We start from the raw sequence: 21,491 nt of genomic DNA, 5'->3' as shown, positions 1-21,491 counted from the left end.
CAATGTGCAGCGTTACTCACATCCCCTGCTGCACATCCTCCAGCCTCTGGGAGCTGCTCAGCTGTAGGGCCAGAGAAGAGAAGGAGGCGAGGAACGGCAGCCTATAGAGACCACACATGGTAACCTAAGTGTCTGCGCCTTGTGTCCTGGGTCTCTCCTGTCAGCCCTGCATCATCATCATCTTCATTAGACCCCTCCATGGCAAGCTCCACACACCTAGCTGAGAGGTAGGTGTTTTGTGTCTGTGTGTGTATACATAAGTGTGTGCCTGTGTGTATACTGTACATAAATGTGTGTGTGTGCCTGTGTGTGTATACTGTACATAAATGTGTCTGTGTGTGTATACATGTGTGTGTCTGTGTGTGTATATACTGTACATAAATTTGTGTGTATATACACAAGTGATGCCCGTGTGTGTATATACTGTACAGAAATATGTGTATCTGTATACATAAGTGTGTGCCTGTGTGTGTGTATATGTATATATATATATATGCATAAATGTGTGCATATACAGAAGTGTGTATACATAAATGTGTGTATGTGTGTGTATATACATAAAAATATATACAACTGGGGTAGCACACGGGACTTATATACAACTAGGGGCAGCACACAGGGGACATATATACAACTGGGGGAGCACATAGGACATATATACAACTGGGGGAGCACACGGGACATATATACAACTGGGGGAGCACACGGGACATATATACTCCTGGGGGAGCACACGGGACATATATACTCCTGGGGGAGCACACGGGACATATATACTCCTGGGGGAGCACACGGGACATATATACTCCTGGGGGAGCACACGGGACATATATACTCCTGGGGGAGCACACGGGACATATATACACCTGGGGAGCACACGGGGGGGGGGGGGGGGGGGGCATTTGCCTTCTTTGCCTAGGGCACCAAAACTCCTTGTCCCGGCCCTGCCTGCAACTGCTGCTGAGAAGCAGACACGAATGTGGTCTGAGTGTCTACGTCTCCTCCTATCTGAGCCTCCTCTGTGCGCAACGCATTCTCCCTTATGGTGATGAGGGATTCTTTCAGGACGCTAGAAGTGGGATGGCTATGCTGACTATGACGTTGTCACAGCTGATCCTCTTGGTGGACTCCTCAAATATGCTTAATACCTCGTCTATGTCTGCCACCCATGGTTGGTGAATTGAGGGAGCTGAGTTGGAATCACACCTGGGTTTTGGAGCTGGTATTCCATCAACGCTCTCTGCTGCTCACACACCCAGGACAATATATAGAACGTTTAATTCCATTGTGTGCTGATGTCACACAGCAGCCAGTGAGATGGTAAATGTAAGTGCTGCTGCAGTTTACGGAGGCTTGCACTGGCTACAGTTGACTAATGAAAGTGGGCGTACGAGCACTTTCGCGCGGCTGACTTTGCCTCACTGGGTGACTTTGGTGGCTTACACTGCCTCTGGGTCTCCGTCGACAGTCTCCAAAACTGCTGGAATGGTGCACAGCCAGGATCCCCAACCTCGACAGGTAGCATCACATGCTAAGAGAAACCAGACTGTTCTTAAATTAATTTGTCTTGGAGACCGTCAAGAACTGTGGAGGGCTCTGCGCACTCACACCAACCACTGGCTGGGTGCTAAGAACCTGGCACCAGGTAAAGTGGTGTGTGACAATGGGAGCAATCACCTTGCTGCTCTTAAGATAGGCAGACTTACACGCGAGCCTTGTCTAGCACACGTCATGAACCTGGTTGTGCACAAATTTCTTTAGTGCTACCCTGGTGTTCACGGTTTCTCAAAGAAGGCTCGAGGTCTTAGCTCCCACTTCTGACATAACGCCATTATGCAGTACGAAATGTCGCATGGCCTGACTAGCAGTGGTGCGGACCTCGGGGTGTTCACTCATAGAGAGGTGAAAGATATGTGCACCATTCTTTGAAGAGGCCACCAAAACGGTCAGTCAAGACGATGCCCTTGTCAGCATCACCGTTCTGGTGATATTTTTACTGGAACAAGAGTTAGGCACTCTGCCGCAGCAGGTCTCAGAAGTGATGGGGGAGGAAGAGGAGGAGGCAGACACGGAACCTTACTCACTGGAGGATGTAGAGGACCCAACTGTTCACAGTTGTATAGGTCTCCTTTAGGCAGTGGTTCTAGGGCGAGTGCAGGACACCAGTACAGCTCCCACGGTAGAGAGCATGAGGCTAGTTAGGCCTCTGGTGATGGTCAGGAGGAAGTGGAGGAGGCAGGGGTGGACACCACCAATACTGATTCCCCTTCACTGGTAAGATGTTGGCACAGATTACAGGGCGAGGAGGAGGAAGAGGATGAAGATCCTGTTAGTGCCCCTCGAGCCCGAGGCTTGGGAGATCCAGGTAGCATCTCACACATGATCTTACATGATCTCATACATTACTTCCAACATGATCCACGCATCAAGGCAATAAAAATGAACAGCGATGGGTGGTAGCCCTCCTTGATCCACATTACCAAAGTGGGCAATTTCCTTCCACCCACAGAAATTGATAGTAGAATGCAGGATTTTGAGACAGTGCTCATTGACCAACTCGAGACATCTTTTGGGTCTTCACCTTCTAATGTCACAGTGGAACAGCATCAGCAACGCGGCAGCAGTAGAATCACAAGTAGCCGCAGCAGCAGGCAGTGTGGCAGAACCCTACTGGGTGACATTTGGCAATCAATTTTTACCACCTCACCACGCCGGCAAGGCAGGGCAACATTATGACAAACAGAGACCGCCTTAAGACCATGGTCCATGACTATTTGCGCCTGAACATCGATGTTTTTGTACTTGGTCTTGACCCATTCAACTTCTGGGTGTCCAAACTGGATGAATGGCCTGAGCTTGCTCGACACGCCATAGAAGTGTAATCTTGCCCAGCAGCCAGTGTTATCTCGGAACGCACATTCAGCACAGCTGCCGGGGTGATAACTGACAAACATATCCATCTATCCACTGACAATGTGGATCATTTGATATTTATAAAAATGAATCAAGCTTGGATCTCTGACCATTTTGTTGCCCCGGTTGCTGATGTCACTGACTAGTAAACTGTAGCATGTCTTGGAAATGTGAAATACATATTTCCACTACATTGAATCTCACGTCTGTAGTTCCTATGCCTGCTGCTTCTAAAAATTGGATTCTACTGCTGCCTACAGCTAATGTCAAGTGTTACAGCTGAATGTATTTTTGAAAAATACACCTGTATGAGCTTAATGTGCACTGCATACACCTCTTACTCCTCATCCTCTTTGTAGGCCTCCAAATGGTTATTTTTTAAATGCCTCCATCTCTCCGGCCGTGTTCTGCTACCTAATTTAGTTGAACCACAACCTCTGTGTTCCCCACTGGACTCTTCTCGCTGCCACCAATGGTACAAATTTTTCATGAGTGGGTAAAAAGCCCATTTTTGTCAGTCTGCATTGTAGAATATATATATTTTTTTTAATTAATCTGAACATTTGTTAGACTAATCAATCTTTGGCACAGAGGAGTTGGTGGTTAATTTTTTCCTGAGTGGGCAAATAGCCCACTTTTGTCAGTCTGCATTGCAGAATAACTTTTATTCAAATCAATCTTAACATCTGTTAGATGAATCAATCTTTGACACAGAAGAGTTGGTGGTTAAATTTTTCCTGAGTGGATAAAGAGACAATTTTTTTCAATTTACATTGCTGAATAATTAAAAAAAAAATTGATCTCTTCATCTGTTAGATGTATTGATGTTTCGTACAGAGGAGTTGGTGGTAAAATTTATCCTGAGTGGGTACAGAGCCCATTTTTGACAGTCTACATTGCAGAAGAAATATTTTTAAAATAATCTCTTCATCTGTTAGATGTATTGATGTTTCGTACAGAGGAGTTGGTGGTTTAAGTTATCTTGAGTGGGTAAAAGCCCCCTTTTGTTAGTTTTAGAGGTGAAATACCCCCCAGGGCCCCGTACGTCTGCATCCCCTATAGCTATGCCACTGTCCTTTTTTCACTTATCCCTTGAAAGAAATCCAGTATTTTATTCCCCCCCCCCCCCCCCCCCCCCCTTTTATTCTCTCATTGACTTTTCAATCGGCCATAAAATGAATGATGGAACCCCCAAAATATCATTTATGGGGTGAATTTGGTTAAAAAAATGCAATTCCGCAAATTTTGTGGGTATTCCCGTTTTGTTCACGCCGTTAACCGTGCAGGAATAATATTGTTTTATTTTAATAGATCGGACGATTACGCACACTACGGTATATTATATGTTATTCAACTTTATTATTTTTATGTATAAATGGGAAGGAGGGTGATTTAGACTTTGAGGGATTTTTTTTTTAAAACTTCTTATTTATTTTTTTTACACATTTTTAGTCCCCTTAGGGGACTTTCACATTCATGCATTACATTACATGCACTGATCCCTGCTATGCCAGGCCATGCGATCGGGACCCCTGCAGCGTGGCTGCGGGGGTCCTTATCGGTAAGTCACCGGAGATGTTCCGGTCACTTACACTTAAACGCCGCAGTGCAATCGCGGCGTTTCAGGGGTTAATGGCGGGCGGCCGCGCCAGCCCGCCATTAAGGGTGAGGGCCTGGTTACAGATAGCAGCCGATCCTCACTTTCTGGGGCGAGCTCAGCTCGTGAGCCCGCTACATAGTCCAGTACCCTGGCGGGGCGTACATTTGCGCCAAGGCCCAGGCTGCGGGGGGTAAAGGTATGCCCCGTGTTGTTAAGGGGTTCGAGTTCGATTTGAACTTCACTACTGTTCGAGGTTCGACTCAAACTCGAACATTTTACTGTTTGATTATCACTAATTGGTGTAAGATTTTAGAAACCGTTATACCACCAAATTAAACATGTGTGCCAGGCATGGTACGTGTGCCAGTTCAGCCTAGGTAATAGGCCGAATCCTGGAATTCCAGGCGGTACACTGGCTGTCTCCTCCTTCCCCACGGACCGGGAAGGCATCGGGAATCAAATGCGGAAGGTTTGTGAATGTTCGAGTTCGATCCTAGGATTTCCCGAGGTTCGATCAACTCTCCTTATCCCTCGCTGATCCTCCTTCGATGGTGCTCAATGGTCGACTAGTAACAACACTATATCCAACGTGTAGAACAACAAGTAGAAAGAACAATGACAGCACATCATCTCCAATAAAACAATACTCCTTTATTTCACCACATATATCCGCCTCCTTATACAGACAACGCATTACAACCTGACACCGGTGTCGCATGGGTAATACAGACAAAAGGATACAATCTTACAAAATTTCACAAATAACAGAGAAAACAGACCCCCCCCCAATCTCTCTGAGGGTATATACAAAGCCAAATATAGCAAATGGGACCATTGTAGTAATGCACTGAAGTCCGTCCAATCATTCAGACCCATGGGTCCTAGCGCCTCAAAAGAACATTTTATTATCAACTCCATCTCTCTACGCAGGAGTGATCCATGATCTGTGGTCAGATGAGAGATATGCGGTCAGCTCTCCCGTTATGTCCAGTAACCATATGGTTAAATAACCTCGGACCTCATTTGCTGCTGCTGACCGACCTCACATGTTCCATAAAACGTTTATATAGAGGCCGTATAGTCTTTCCTATGTAATATAAGCCACAGCCGCATAACATATACCACATACTTGGTCCTACACATTATACAAGACATCACATGGCGGCTGCACTAATACACTGTACATAGAGCAGCAGGTGCTCCAGATCCTCCCCGGCCTCCCTGCCCCTGTACTGTGTATGCATGGCCACTAACTATGCAGAGGAAGCCGCTGCCGCCCACTCAGGACCTGTGTCATCTGTCACATCATCATAACCCTATATATATATATATATATACACCGCAGCTCCAAACTTCTCACCAATTGTTAATAAAATGTTTTTTTTTCTAAACCTTAGTCTCCTCTCCCTCCATCTCATGTGGATATATATATATATATATATATATATATATATATATATATATACACACACACACATATATATATATATCCACATATGTATATGGATATGTATATGATATCTGTATTACCGCCAAATCTCCCCTGTACATGGGGAATACATAGCTGTGGTATCCGGCTTCTATCTGCTTTCTAAAGAACAGACATGTGACTGATCTAACTTGGATTCTCCTCAAAATGACTGTTTTGATGTTCAATAAGTTTGTTTTTCCGCATAAAACATTTCCCACATTTATCACATGAAAATGGCTTCTCCCCTGTGTGAGTTCTTTGATGTGTATCACGCTGTGATTTCACAGTAAAACATCTCCCACATTCTGAACATGGAAATGGCTTCTCCCCTGTGTGAATTCTTAGATGTTTGACAAGATCTGACTTATAAGTAAAACATTTCCCACATTCTAAACATGAAAATGGCTTTTCACCTGTGTGAATTTTTTGATGTTTAATAACATGTGATTTCTCAGTAAAACATTTTCCACATTCTGAACATGCAAATGGTTTCACTCCTGTGTGAATTCTTTGATGATTAACAAGACCTGACCTCTGAATAAAACATTTATCACATTCAGAACATCGAAAAGGTCTCTCCCCTGTATGAATTCTTAGATGTTTAACAAGATCAGACTTATAAGTGAAACATCTACCACATTCCAGACAGGAAAATAGCTTCTCCCCTGTGTCAGCTCTTTCATTTATAGTGAACTGTAGTGAACATTTTTCACGATCTGAACATGAAATTTGCTTCTCTCCTGTGTGAGTTTTTTGATGTTTAACCAGGTCTGATTTGTGAGCAAAACATTTTCCACATTCTGAGCACAAAAATGGCTTCTCTCCGGTGTGAATTCTTTTATGCTTAACAAGATCAGATTTGTTAGAAAAACACTTTCCACATTCTGAACATGCAAATGGCTTCTCTCCTGTATGAATCCTTTGATGTTTAAGAAGACAGGATTTATGTGTAAAACGTTTCTCACACTCTGAACATGAAAACGGTCTTTCCCCTGTGTGAATTCTTTGATGTCTAACAAAAACTTTTTTCTGAGTAAAACATTTTCCACATTCTAAACAGGAAAATGGTGTTTCCCCTGTGTGAGCTCTTTTATGTATATTGAACTGTGATTTGTGAGCAAAACATTTTCCACATTCTGAACATGAAAATGGCTTCTCCCCTGTGTGAATTCTTTTATGTGTAAAAAGATCTGATTTGCGACTAAAACATTTACCACATTCTAAACATGGAAATGGTTTCTCCCCTGTGTGAATTATTTGATGTCTAACAAGAGCTGATTTACAAGTAAAACCTTTTCCACATTCTGAACATGGAAATGGCTTTTCTCCTGTGTGAATTATTTGATGTCTCACAACAGCTGATTTACAGGTAAAACATTTCCCACATTCTGAACATGAAAATGGCTTTTCCCCTGTGTGAATTGTTTGATGCCTCACAAGAGCAGAGTTGCAAGTAAAACATTTCCCACATTCTGAACATGAAAATGACTTCTCCTTATTTTGATTGCTAAACTGTGATGAATGAGAATATAGGACAATATTAAAAGGATCAGATAACAGATCTGTGTTGTGAAGAACTGAGGGTAGATCTAGGATAGTAGAACATTTTCCATATGTATGATCATGATCATAAACTTTAAAACCTGAATATATCTGATGTCCCTCTGATCTCCGGGTACAGACACCTGCCAAAAGAGAAGAGGGTGTTTTTTTTATAATAACCTAAGAAAATTTTCATATATTTATACTTTTTTATATATTTTTTTAGTGCACAGTTACCTGATAGGACATTAATAGGAGGTGTTAGTATCATGGTCCCCAAATAGTGCGAATACTCCCCCCCCCCCATCAGTAGTGACAGGAGATGGTGTAAATATCTGCCTCATCCACATAGGTGTATTTCATGTGTCCATTTCCTGATTGTCCTACGGCAGCACACAATGGGTTAATATGACATCACCTATCCAGATAGAACAGGGTTAACCGAGCACTAAACACAGTTAGGGTAGCTTCACACACATCGCAGCGGATTTGATCTAAATAACTGAACACAGCATCAAATCTGCTGCAGATACTGTACGTGTGAATGCACCCTTAGCTTAACACGTACCGTATCGCAGCGGATTTTTTGCTGCAGATCCGCAGCAGATTTGACTAAATGATTGAACACAGCATCAAATCTACACCATCAAATCTGCTGCGGATCTGCAGCAGATTTGACAGTGCGGATTTAATGGTGTCTTCATTCATTTAGTCGAATCTGCTGCGGATTCGCAGCAGATAATCCGCTGCGATCCGGTATAAGTGAAGCTACCTTTAATTAGTAAATTAGACCCCCACTCCCCCTGGAGGAGGCTATATCCAGCCGCTAGGAAGAGAAGATGGATACAGGGCCGATTCTGGGGTTTCTGCCGCCTGAGGCAAACCTCAGGGGGCCGCCCCCTCACAACCCCCCCCCCCGCCGCCGTAACCGAATCACCCGCGCCTGCACCCCACCCCCCCCGCCGCAACCGAATCACCCGCGCCTGAACCCCCCCCCCCTGGGTCGGCCCTGCAGCCACTCACCTGTCCTGCAGCAGCCGTCCCGTCCCGCTTACCGCTGTCCCTCGCCGACAGTCAGCAGCTGTCATCGCCGCCAACGCTCACCGCTGTCTCCCGACTCTGCAGCCGCTCACCTGTCCTGCCGCAGCCGTCCCGTCCCACTGCCAACGCTCACCGCTGTTCCTTTCCGTGCTCCAGTGCCGTCAGTCAGCAGCTGTCATCGCCCTCCAGAGAGTCGTGAGTGCCTGGGGTCAGCGGGGGCATCGCGGCCCCCGCTGACCCCGGGCACTCACGACTCGCTGGAGGGCGATGACAGCTGCTGACTGACGGCGCGGGACAACGGTAAGCGTTGGCGGCGGGACGGGACGGCTGCGGCAGGACAGGTGAGCGGCTGCAGGGCTGCTGTCTGCCGCCCCCTGCAGGGGCGCAGAATCTGCCACCTGAGGCGGAATACTCATTCCGCCTCATGGCAGAAACGGCCCTGGATGGATAGAAGATACAGTCCCAGCCTGCTCAGTCTCAGCCCGCATCTCCATCGGCATCTCCAGACACAGAAGGCTCTGAGGCTGACACTGCGGATGAGGAGTCGGGGCAGAAGAAAAGGATGAGATTTATTCCGTAAAGATCGTAGGCCTAAACTTATCTCTGGTGTTACGGAGACATTAAACTCAAGTGGATGTTACCTAGAGCACGGAAAAGCAGCAGCCATTCCATTATTCTTCTTTCGAGAAAAGAGTCATTCCTAATCATCCAATTATTAAAGACTGTAGAAGGATTGGGCCGGGCCAGAAATACACTGTGACCAAGAAGCCAAGTTTAAATCCATCTACAAACTTGAATCTGACTTTATTACCGAGTGGGAAAACACTCCAAAGATTCATCTACCAGTTGCACGCCTATTGAGGAAATATGTCATCCCGGCAGATGATTCTTCTCTGCTCCCAGACCCAATGGAGAGAAAGGCGGACACTATGTTAACAAGAACCATATGGAAAATGTGAAAAGTTTACCCGACCAGCCAAAAAGAGGACAAAAAGAATTTAAGGGGAGATCCAAGGACTCTTCCAAGCGGCAGGTTCCAAGGAAGCCGAGGAGATTTCAAGCCAAAACAGGAGCAGAGTTCTCTGAAGGAATTACGTCAGGTCAGGTCTACCATGCAACCAGTGGGAATGAGATTATGTCATTTTGCAGATAGGTGGTTAACATCAACCTTTACCAGGGGATACTTCATATAATTACAAAACTTTCCTCCAGACAGGTTCATGGTGAACAAAAATGTAAAACTTGTAATTTTTCACCTTCTTCACCAATTCAGTCAAAAGCAGCCCCGGAATCCATTCCAACTCATCAACAGGGAAGGGCAGTTCACTCCCCAATTTTCACTGTTCCCAAATCCGGAGGTGAATGGTCATCGACCTTACCTACCTGAACAAGTTTCTCCTCAAGAAACATTTCAAACTGAAGTCCATATGGTCCATTATGAATATAGAGCAGGATGATCTGCTAGTCAAGATGGACCTACAGGACACACGTCTGCACATTAAAGTCTTGAAGGCCGCAGACAGTATCTTTGCCTGGCAGTTCGTACCTCTCAATCAGTCATTCATCTCCAGTTTACCTGTCTTCCATTTGACATGAGTTCAGCACCCAGGGTCATTACGTAGGTGGCGGTGGTCCTGGAGGCAGCACTGCCATTACAAGGAGTTTTCATCGTTCCATATCTGGACGATTGGCTTCTGAGAGCGTCCTCTGCACAGACTCTGGTGTAACATCTCTCGTCCACCCCCCCCCCCCCGGTTTCTGGTAAATCACAAGTTGTCACATTTGGTCCAGGGATCCAGTTCCTAGGTTTCATTATCAACACCCAGAGGATGACACTCCAGTTGTCCGAAGACAGAATCCATACGATTTGGGATTCAGTCAACTACCTCACAGCTTGCAATTCATGCAACAACAGATGAGCTATGACGGTTCTGGGCTTGTTAACATCTTCCATAGAGCTGGTACCTTGGGTGAGGGCACACTTCCGTCTGCTACAAAAACATATTCTATATTTCTGGGACAGATCTCAGCAGGGGTTGGAGACTCAAATTCCTTTGTTTTGATCTCTCAAGAAAGACCTCGGCTGGTGGCTGACTACTACTCATCTGACGCAGGGGAGATCACTGGTCCATACACTTCCTACCATTATCACTACAGATGGTTCGGGTGCCCATGTGGACAAGTATTGCGTGCAGGAAAAGTGGATCCCGGAAGAAAGGATTCTTTCCTCCAACCTGAGCGCTAAGAGTGGTCACACTAGCACTGTATCACTTTCAAGAGCTTCTACACCACTACTCCATACAGATACAATCGGACAATCTCTCGGTATATTACGTCAACAAGCAAAGAGGGACAAGAAGCCCTTAGTTGTAAAATGAATGCTTCCAGATAATATAGTGGGTAGAGAGGTATGTAACATCCATCTTAGACAGGTAGAGGTCTACAGGTAGACTGACTGAGACGGAATTTCCTGCTTCCTGAAGAATAGGAACTGAACATCAACATCTTCAAGAAGTGGACAGGTTGGGATGTCCTATTACGGATGTTATGGCATCTCAGTCGAACACAAAGATCAGGAGGTTCTGTTTCCTATCCAGACAGGGGAACCCAGTGGCCATAGATGGCCTGTCGATAAGTTGGGAGGGAAAGTTTTTTCTCCTTTTCCGATGATTCCTCAAGTCCTCAGGAAAATACATCAAGAGAAGGTGGAAGCCACTGCGATCCTCCCCCATTGGCCACGGAGAGCTTCGTATTCCCAGCATTAAAATTATCAGAAAGAGAATACTGGTAACTTCCTCAGCAAAAATATCTCCTATTACAAGCTGGTTTGAAATACTCCCAGGTGAACCATTTACACTTGAGGAGTATGAGTGGTCAGCACTAAGGAGAAGAGGTCTCTCAGCTAGGGTGGTGCATACTATTCTAGCCTCTGGTATTAAGGCTTTTTTGAGTCATAGTTAAGGTCAGACCGGTTTATTGTGACCTGATTCCCTCCTGGAATCTATCAATTGTTCTCAGACAACTGTGAAAAATCCAATTTGAACAACTGGAGTAGGCTGATATCAAGATGCTGTCATAGAAAACCATATTCTTGGTGGCTATAACATCAGCAAGAAGGATCAGCTTCAAGCTGTGTCATGTAAAGACCCTTACCTAGGTATCTTACCTCAAGCAATCATTCTTAGGACCATGCTGAAATTCTTGCTTATGGTCGCCTCCTCTAGAGATAACTCTTCCAGTCCTTGAGGAAGCGCCAGATTCAGATATCAGAATAGCAACATGCTGCTACTTTGACAGAACGGCAGAAAGAAAGTCTTCAGAGGCCTTCTTCTTATTCCGGTCCCAGTCAAAGCTCCAAGACCAGTAAAGCCTTATTATCCAGATGGATCAAGGACGTAACAAAATTCTGTTACTCAGCAGACAGTCTAGAGTCTTCTCTCTCTTTCAGGGCCCATTCAACTAGATCTATGGCAGCATCCTGGGCCGAAAGACCAATGTACCCTGGGAGGAGATCTGTAAGGCAGCCACCTGCTCATCAGCCTCCACTTTCATCAAACACTACAGGCTCGACATTGTGTCTTCTGAGGGTTCAGTCCTTGGCAAATAGCTGATCCTACAAAATAATCCCGCCCTGGTATAAGGTGTTGCTTTAACATGTCCCATTGTATGCTGCCGTAGGATGATCAGAAAGTAAAAACTATACTCCAATTTTCATGTTCTGGAGTCCGTAAGCAGCAGAAAGACCCCTCCCATAGATTACTGCTTCTTACTTTACCTGTGTGCCTCTCCCCAGCAGCTAGATAGCCCCACCACGGGAGTGGTGTCTAATTTACTAATTTACTGTGTTTATTGCTAGGTTAACGTTCTTCTTCTGAGTATGTGATGTCATATTAACCCATTGTGTGCTGCCTATGGACGCCAGGAAATGAAAATTACCAGTGAGCAAAGTTTCAGCCTTATAGATGCACAGTGTGTGTTATCTCCTATAATGGTTTCACTGTATGGGGGATATACAGCAGAGAAGACTGACAGGACACGCAGCTTATAATATTCCCCCCGGTGCTTACCTGTAGTGATGTTCTCCTCATACTGCTCATCACTGCTCACATTTGTCTCTTCCTCCTCTTCTTTTACTCTTATGTCTATAGCATTAGAACAGTTCAGATACTTCCTGGTAAAAATGTCCTCCTTATACTGCTCATAACTGCTCCCATCTGTATCTTCTTCTTTTATTCTTATGTCTATAATGTTGATAGAGTTCAGATCTCTCTCTGTAGTGATGTCCTCCTTATACTGCTCATCCCCGCTCACATCTGTATCTTCTTCTTTTATCCTTATGTCTATAACATTAATAAAGTTCTCATCTCTCTCTGTAGTGATGTCCTCCTTATAATACTCATTAATGCTCATTTCTGTCTCTTCTTCTTTTACCCGTACATCTGTAGCATTAAAAAAGTTTAAATTCTTCCCTGTAGTGATGTCCTCCTTATACTGCTCATCACCGCCGTCATCTGTCTCTGTAGCATTAGTATTGTTCTTATCTTCCCCCTGATTCATAAGATGTGAGAGAAATATTGTAAAAGTCATCAGACAGGAGGAGAAGTCAGGTGGGATGTACAGATCATAGGGAAGATCTCCATCTACCTGATCCTGATCCTGTGGGAGAAGAGGACGGGGACATCTCTCTGGTGCTGTTCTCTTACTGGATCTGACTGGAGGGAACACATACAGAGACTGAATTCATTCTTTCCATCCAGATAATACAGAGAGGAGGTGTGTATATAGTCCTGTCTATTACCTGCTGATGGGAGGGGCTGTTGATCCTCCAGCATCACATCCTTGTACTGATCCTTGTGTCCTTCTACATACTCCCACTCCTCCATGGAGAAATAGACCGCCACGTCCTGACACCTTATAGGAACCTGACACACACAATGGTCACACAGTCATCCCCCCCACCCCTCCAGTGGTGTTACTGTATAATGTCCCAGCATTCCCAGCAGCCACAGTCTCACCTCTCCACTCAGCAGCTCCACCATCTTGTTGGTGACTTCTAGGATCTTCTCTTGCTCCATTTCCTCATGTATCAGGGGCCCCGGGATTGGGCTCAGGGTTCTTCCCCATCCTTCACACCCAGGGGCCCCACAGCGCCCACTAGAGGACTTCTTCACTACTGTGTAATCCTGTGTATGGAGAGACACATTACTATCACTCCATCCATTCCCAGAATCCCTCACCTCTCCAGTCCTATCCATCTGTTATTCCATAGATAAGAATGATGTCATGATGACATCACTCCCAGAATCCCTCCCCTCTCCAGTCCTATCCATCTGTTATTCCATAGATAAGAATGATGTCATGATGACATCACTCCCAGAATCCCTCACCTCTCCAGTCCTATCCATCTGTTATTCCATAGATAAGAATGATGTCATGATGACATCACTCCCAGAATCCCTCACCTCTCCAGTCCTATCCATCTGTTATTCCATAGATAAGAATGATGTCATGATGACATCACTCCCAGAATCCCTCACCTCTCCAGTCCTATCCATCTGTTATTCCATAGATAAGAATGATGTCATGATGACATCACTCCCAGAATCCCTCACCTCTCCAGTCCTATCCATCTGTTATTCCATAGATAAGAATGAGGTCATGATGACATCACTCCCAGAATCCCTCACCTCTCCAGTCCTATCCATCTGTTATTCCATAGATAAGAATGATGTCATGATGACATCACTCCCAGAATCCCTCACCTCTCCAGTCCTATCCATCTGTTATTCCATAGATAAGAATGATGTCATGATGACATCACTCCCAGAATCCCTCACCTCCCCAGTCCTATCCATCTGTTATTCCATAGATAAGAATGATGTCATGATGACATCACTCCCAGAATCCCTCACCTCCCCAGTCCTATCCATCTGTTATTCCATAGATAAGAATGATGTCATGATGACATCACTCCCAGAATCCCTCACCTCCCCAGTCCTATCCATCTGTTATTCCATAGATAAGAATGATGTCATGATGACATCACTCCCAGAATCCCTCACCTCCCCAGTCCTATCCATCTGTTATTCCATAGATAAGAATGATGTCATGATGACATCACTCCCAGAATCCCTCACCTCCCCAGTAAGCAGGAAGAGTATGTGTAGGGTGAGGGTTATTATCCTGTCGGCCATCTTGTCTCTGTCTCTCTCCATGGTTGATGGGTCGGTCTCTTATATAGAAGATATCAGCAGAGGATCCTGGAGGGAAGAGGAGGAGACAATGTAATATATCGGGGTCTCCAGTATAATATAACTTTATTGATCTGGCACAGTGAACAGTCACATGATGTCCCAGGAAAGAGAAGAAAATGTGAAGAAAGATTCTCATCTCCCCCAACATGATATCATCCAGATGAGAGGAGAGAAGAGGAAACAGCACAGATCGGCCTCCTGGGATCAGCAATGACACAAGGAACAACAACACCTCATACCTAATACCGCCCAGTGCTGAAGGAGTTAATGGTTCCCAGCTCCTTCCCTGCAGTGTGCTTCCAGGACCTGCCATGATGTCACAGTCATGTGATCAGTCACATGGAGGAGGAGGAGTCACATGATCAGGGGCTGCTGCTCAGTGTATGCAGGACTCTGCTGTGCTGGATGAGCTGAAGTGATGTGTATGCAGCAGAGCTGTGTGTGTGTGATGTGTGTGGAGCAGAGCTGTGTATGTGTGATGTGTGTGGAGCAGAGCTGTGTATGTGTGATGTGCGTCTATGTAATAGATATGTAACAGAATACTATGTCCAGTTCTGGAGACCTCACCTAAAAAAGACAATGATAAAATAATTGGGTCCAAAGACGGCTACAAAACTGGTGGAGGGTGTGAGGCGTAAACCATATCAGGAAAGACTTAAGGATTTAAATCTGTATAGTCTGGAGGAAAGAAGGGAAAGGGTGGAGGACATGATGGAAACCTTTATAGGGTACGTGCACACCCTGGAATCCCGACAGAAAACCTGTCGTGGATTCTGCAGCTCGCACCCGCTCGCGGACCCAGGCAGCCACATGCATTTCAGCTCATGCCAAAGACTCCATTCTATGCATGGGCGGATTTCGCCATCCATCTAAAGAATGAACAGGTGGGTGCGAGCTGCGGAATCTGTGGCAGACTATAGCGGGACTTCTAAAGTGAATGGGCTGCTGCTGTCACCGCCTTTCCCAATGCTGCATTATATTACTGTGAGCGCTCCTTATGGGCAGACGCAGCACCCGGTGGCAGGGTGGGCCCGGGCACTTGTCCAGTAAGCTGGGTGCTGAAGCCGGCCCTGAGGCAAGGTAACCTGCCACTCAGCAACAGATAGCTGCTGGTAGTAGCTGCAGAGGTTTCTTCTATCGCACCATCCTCTGTGATATATACCCCATCAGGAACCCTTCCTATAGCTTAAAACCACAAGAGACATTAAAACTTCACACACCAACTACCCTATCAGGATCCATTGTGGAAGGTCTAAGTACCCTTGTGATATCTTAAAATCCACAAGAACAGTTATTGTTCAGCTCTGTGACCCCGCCAGCCGCTGACAGCATTTATCAGCGTTCACCCAGCTTTTTTTATTTATTTTAATGGCCCATTAATCTGGTGGTTGAGGAGGAAATGAGCTGAACCATGCACTTCATACACTTTGTTGGGTATATAGGGGTACACTGGAATTGTCTGTCAGAGCTTGAGAACACATATTGGTTCTTTCCACCCTTACAGATACAAAGTCTGGGTTAATCCAGTGGCTGTTCATTTTGATAAATGTCTGTACTGTCAGTTGACAGGCGGCTGAGTTTATCTGTGATAATGCCCCCGGCTGTGCTGAATACCCTCTCAGAGAACACTGGCGGCAGGGCAGGCCAGCGCCTCGTACAGTTCCAGCCACGTGTCCCCTACCAGAAGGATGACTCTCCACATCCTCCTGCTCCTCTTCGCTCTATCCGGACTGAACCAATTCAATGGACCCAACTTGAGTGCTATCCTCAATAGTTTTAGATTATATAATGCTATTTTTGAAGTTCAGTCCATTGTTAATTGTTTCTGTCTATTTCTTTTTCAGGTCATTTGTGCTTGGACTCCCTTCAAAATTTTGCTTGTTTCCAGCCCTGGTAGTTAACCAGATCACAATAGCTTTATCACAGCTGACCGTTTTGGTGGACTCAAATATGTGTAACACATATCTCCTCCCTCATCTCTGTCTACCGCCCTACCCGTGCCTTACGCTCCTCTAATGACTTAAGACTAACATCCACCTTAATCCGCACCTCTCACTCCTGTCTCCAGGACGTCACCCGAGCTGCACCAGTTCTATTGAATGCATTACCAAAGACTGTCAGGCTCACCTCCAATACCCAAAGCTTCAAACGTTCCCTCAAAACTCATCTGTTCAAGCAGGCTTACCAGGTTCCCTAATTTTGACTGCTACCCTAACCCCCACCACCACCACCCCTCTCACCCATACCAAGCATTTAAGCACTTAGACCTCTGCATGCAGGCATTGGCTGGTGACAGGTTCACCCACCTTTACCTGCACTGCCTTATTTATATAGATGGCCGGACCATAAGAACAATGAAGCACTTTGCCCCTCTGCCATTTTGTCTCGCACCCCCTCCCGATAGTGTGTAAGCTCATGCATGCGAGCAGGGACCTCACTCCTCATGTATGGATAACTATATGTATATCTCTGTAATGTCTGATTTTTGTCTATGTATGTACCCCCAGAATTGTAAAGTGCTGCGAAATCTGTTGGCGCTAACTAAAAATTATTATTATTATTATATGTCAGCCATGCATGGCTACTCATGCGTAGCGAAGTGTGGAAGCTGAGCGGGAGGCACGCAGGTGTTTCGGAGCCAATACTCCATTAACGCTCTCTACTGCTCGCAAACCCTGTCCAATGTAAGCTTTCTACAGGCTAGCAGCGGCTACAGTACGTATGTAAGTTCGCAAGCACCAAGGGCGCTAACAGGTCTGCTGCATAGCGTGCAGCATCTAAAAGGCGATGTGCTTAAATTCATTGTTTTCCAACTTGCTAATTATTTCTGTTTGTCTTTTTTAGGTCATTCCTGCTTGGACTGAATTCGAAATTTTGCATCTTGCCAGAAGATTTCAGAAGACCACAACACCACAAGGAGGAGCGGTTCTCCGAACTGTCTGTAAGGGTTGCAGAAATCCTGACAGAATCATGGCTAGCAATCTTGGGTGGGGGTAGCAAATAGCCCATCCCTGGGTGCCACTCGGCCCCCACCTCCACAACGTTGACCCAGTGTGCTGTCAGAGATGTAGCATTCCTGGCCACAAGCGCTTGTCCATGTTTTAGTGGTCAAGTGGACCTTAGTGCTAACCACATAACTCAGGGCCCACCTGATGTTACAGCACACGGCTAGGGACGGAATAGCAAGTTGCTGTGGCTGCCCTCAGGCCATTGCCATTGTTTTTCATCTTGCTAATTGTTTCCTTTTCAGGTCATTTGTGGTTGGGAGAAAGGAGGGTCAGAGTGAAGTTCCTGCAGTCCAGACTCTTGGCTAGTGAGGAGACTAGACTGTGTGGATGACCTGGGTGGTGGACAAGTGACTGGAAGTGTCATCATCTATCCATTTTACCTCTTGCTCCCGCTGCTTGGGCCACAATACCGGTGTACCCCCTGCTTTACTGTACGATAAAGCCAGGGACGCTGGATGAGTGCAAAAAGAGCCCGGGGCCCATGGTACCCTTAATCGCTCCGCCTCCATGACAAAATGTGCAGACTTTGTATGTATCCTCCATCTTTGCATGGGGGCAGGGCTAGAAGGGGCATGGTTAGCAGGGGGCCCACAATTTCCGAACAACCTGGGGCCCATGGTACCTTTAATCCGCCCCTGTTGCTAATTAGTTCTCTTTATGTCTTTTTCAGCTCACTCATGCTTGACTGTTTTCAGAGCCCCTACTCAATTTGGAATTGCACAGTGTGCAAACCACTCTCAATTTGTCGTTTGCGCACATGTTAAAATATCTCCAGACCAAGGAAGAACGATCCATCGATGGGGGAGCTTTGCGCGGGGGCCTACTACAGGGAAGAGCTGCGGCTCTGCTGGCCTTAGCCTGCCCTTTCCCCATGGACTGTCCTCTGTCTCTGGTCACCCCACTTCCTCCTCCTGCCTTTAGCGTTGTTACGTATGCCTCAACATCCTCACACCTTTAAGCGCTAGACATGACACCAGGCCAAGTCAGGTCACTCAAAGAGGACGTGTCTGACCAGATAACACACACACACACAATGACGGGTGAGTGCTGTTTGATTTCCTCCTTGCCTATACCATATGTGGTTGTCATAAAATTTGGCTTTATGTCCATGCTAAGGTAGAGGAAAGAAAGTTTCCTGGTGTTTTTTCAACTTTACATAGAGGTTATATTGTGTTTGGAGTTTAGTGTTTAGAGGCTGTAATAGTGATGCAATACTGTGATTTTGGCTTGTTAGGTGCACCCAGGCATGCTTCCCCTGCTGTCGAGCATTTTTCTCCTATAGACTTTAATGATATTCGATCGAATAGTCAAGTATCGGGGTCTACTCTACTCAATATTTGAAATTTCGAATTATTTGCTACTCGCTCATCTCTACTCACAGGCACTCTTGGTCCTCGGCCTAGAGCAGCCTTCCACTGGCGACAACAGCATGAAGTGGAGGTAAATAATGAGCATCTTGCCCTACTCCAAAGGCTGTGATTCCTTTGGCAGAACAATAGCTGATGCTCTGCAAACCATATCCGCCCCAAATCGCATCACAGCAATGTGGTTTTACCTTAGTTGAGTTTATGTAGAGAGTCCCAGAACATGCGAACTGTGATTGATGAGGTGTTTGCGGCCAGGGCTCCCTCCCCCAGTGTGGCTAATGTTAGTAGAGATTTGCAAGATGCCCAAACTGATGTATTTCTACCTCATAATGTAACAACAAGGACATCACAATGTAATGTCTATGAGGGTAGCCAATATTCCTTGCGTGACCCAACTTACAACCATATGTGGTCTGGCAACTACCCACAGCATGATGTAAGTGCGGATAATACAGTGCCACCCAGGGCCGGATTAAGGTTGGTGGAGGCCCTGGGCCCCCCCATTTTCTTCCCCCACAAATAAACCATACAGCAATCTATACAGGTGGCTGATTACTGTAGGGGACTTAGCACCTACCTCTCCTCACTCCTGGCTGTATGGCTCAGCATCTTTCTCTGTTTTGCATGTGATGGGCACTAGAGGCTGCAGTCCAGAGGAAGATGCCAGGCCCTAGAGACAGGATGGGGGAGGGGTGAGCATTGCGGTGTGTTCCAGCTTAATTCAATGCAAGAACACAGCACTTCAGTACTTTCTGTGCTCTCTTGCCGACTGTGTTAGCCCCCACAGCAGCATATGCAGTTGTGAATCGCAGGCAGAACCAGGACTTGCAAGTCTAGGTCCCATCTTCAGTTCCCAACCATATTAACTACCTGAAGCAGTAAAGAGCAGAAAGTACTTAAAGACTGTGTATAATCTATAGCGGATATGCTGCATGTGAATATACCCTAAGGATCATGGCATATATAGCTGCACACAGGCTACATGTCATATGCTGCACACAGGCTATATATACCATATGCTGCACACAGGCTATATATACACCATATGCTGCACACCGGCTATATATACCATATGCTGCACACAGGCTATATATCATCCACTGCACACAGGCTATATATAAACCATATGCTGCACACAGGCTATATATACGATATGCTGCACACAGGCTATATATCATCCACTGCAAACAGGCTATATACCATACACTGCACACAGGCTATATGTCATATGCTGTACACAGGCTATATATCATACACTGCACACAGGCTATATATTATAGGCTAAGCACAGGCTATATACCATACACTGCATACAGGCTATGTATCATACACTGCACACAGACTATATACCATACACTGAACACAGGCTATATATCATAGTCTGCACACAGGCTATATATCGTACACTGCACACAGGCTACATGTCATATGCTGCACACAGGCTATATATATATATATATATATATACACCTCTGCTCTGATATATGCCCCTATAGTATATACCCCTGCTCTGATATATGTCCCCATAGTATATGCCCTCAGTTCTGATATATGCCCCCATAGTATATGCCCCCTGCTCTGATATATGCCCCTATAGTATATACTCTGCTCTGATATATGCCCCTATAGTATATATCCCTGCTCTGATATATGCCTCTATTATATGCCTCTATAGTATATACTCCTGCTCTGATGTGCCTATACAAAACAAAACCTCATACTCACCTCATCTGGGCAGATGACAGGTCTTCTCTCTTCTGGCTCTTCTCTGTTCCTTCAGCCTGTCAGCCACTGTGACAGATCCTCCAGCATGCTCCATGATGTCACATCCCTGCTGGAAAGATCAGGTTTCCTTGCTAAAGTCCCACGCAGTCCTCTCCTCAGTGAGGGGGAGGGGCAAGGGGGAGTGAGGACCTCTGCAGGAGACAGGCACCCGGAAGCTTGACAGGAAGATTCCATTCAAAGACCCACCAGGGGGGAGTCTGAGCCTGCCAAGAGGGAGATGCTTACACAGGATTAACCCTACACCTCCCTCCCTCCCTGGACCGCATGCAGTGTGGCCAGTGCTGTGTCCAGGTAGGGTTTCCACATACTTTTTGCGTGTGGGACTGGCTCCCAGACACCACTTCCGGGTTTGGGCTGGTGGAGGCCCCCTAGTGGTGGAGGCCCCTTGGCACGTGCCCCTTGTGCCCTCCCTTTAATCCGGCCCTGGTGCCACCTTGGAACACATATCCTCCTCATCATCAGCAGACTTAAAGTGATGCTGCTTATTTAGGGTGTGTTTACACATACAGG

The 21,491-nt window shown here is 45.9% G+C and overlaps 1 protein-coding gene across 1 annotated transcript in view; it reads right to left on the bottom strand.

Annotated features, from left to right (window-relative positions):
* LOC138786672 (uncharacterized) overlaps positions 1-21,491 on the bottom strand; it is an 89,147-nt gene that overhangs the window by 7,300 nt on the left and 60,356 nt on the right. The window contains exons 14-17 of the mRNA XM_069963650.1: positions 12,635-13,247; positions 6,134-7,669; positions 1,444-1,531; positions 21-101 (exon numbers count right to left, since the gene is read on the bottom strand). Of these exons, the coding sequence (XP_069819751.1) occupies positions 21-101; positions 1,444-1,531; positions 6,134-7,669; positions 12,635-13,247 (2,318 nt within the window). The remainder of the gene's footprint in view (positions 1-20; positions 102-1,443; positions 1,532-6,133; positions 7,670-12,634; positions 13,248-21,491) is intronic.

This window comes from Dendropsophus ebraccatus, chromosome 3 (assembly GCF_027789765.1).
Source record: "Dendropsophus ebraccatus isolate aDenEbr1 chromosome 3, aDenEbr1.pat, whole genome shotgun sequence".
NCBI classification, from domain to species: Eukaryota; Metazoa; Chordata; class Amphibia; order Anura; family Hylidae; genus Dendropsophus; species Dendropsophus ebraccatus.
Note: the sequence above shows the minus strand (reverse complement) of the source record. Positions and strands in the feature narration are given on the sequence as shown.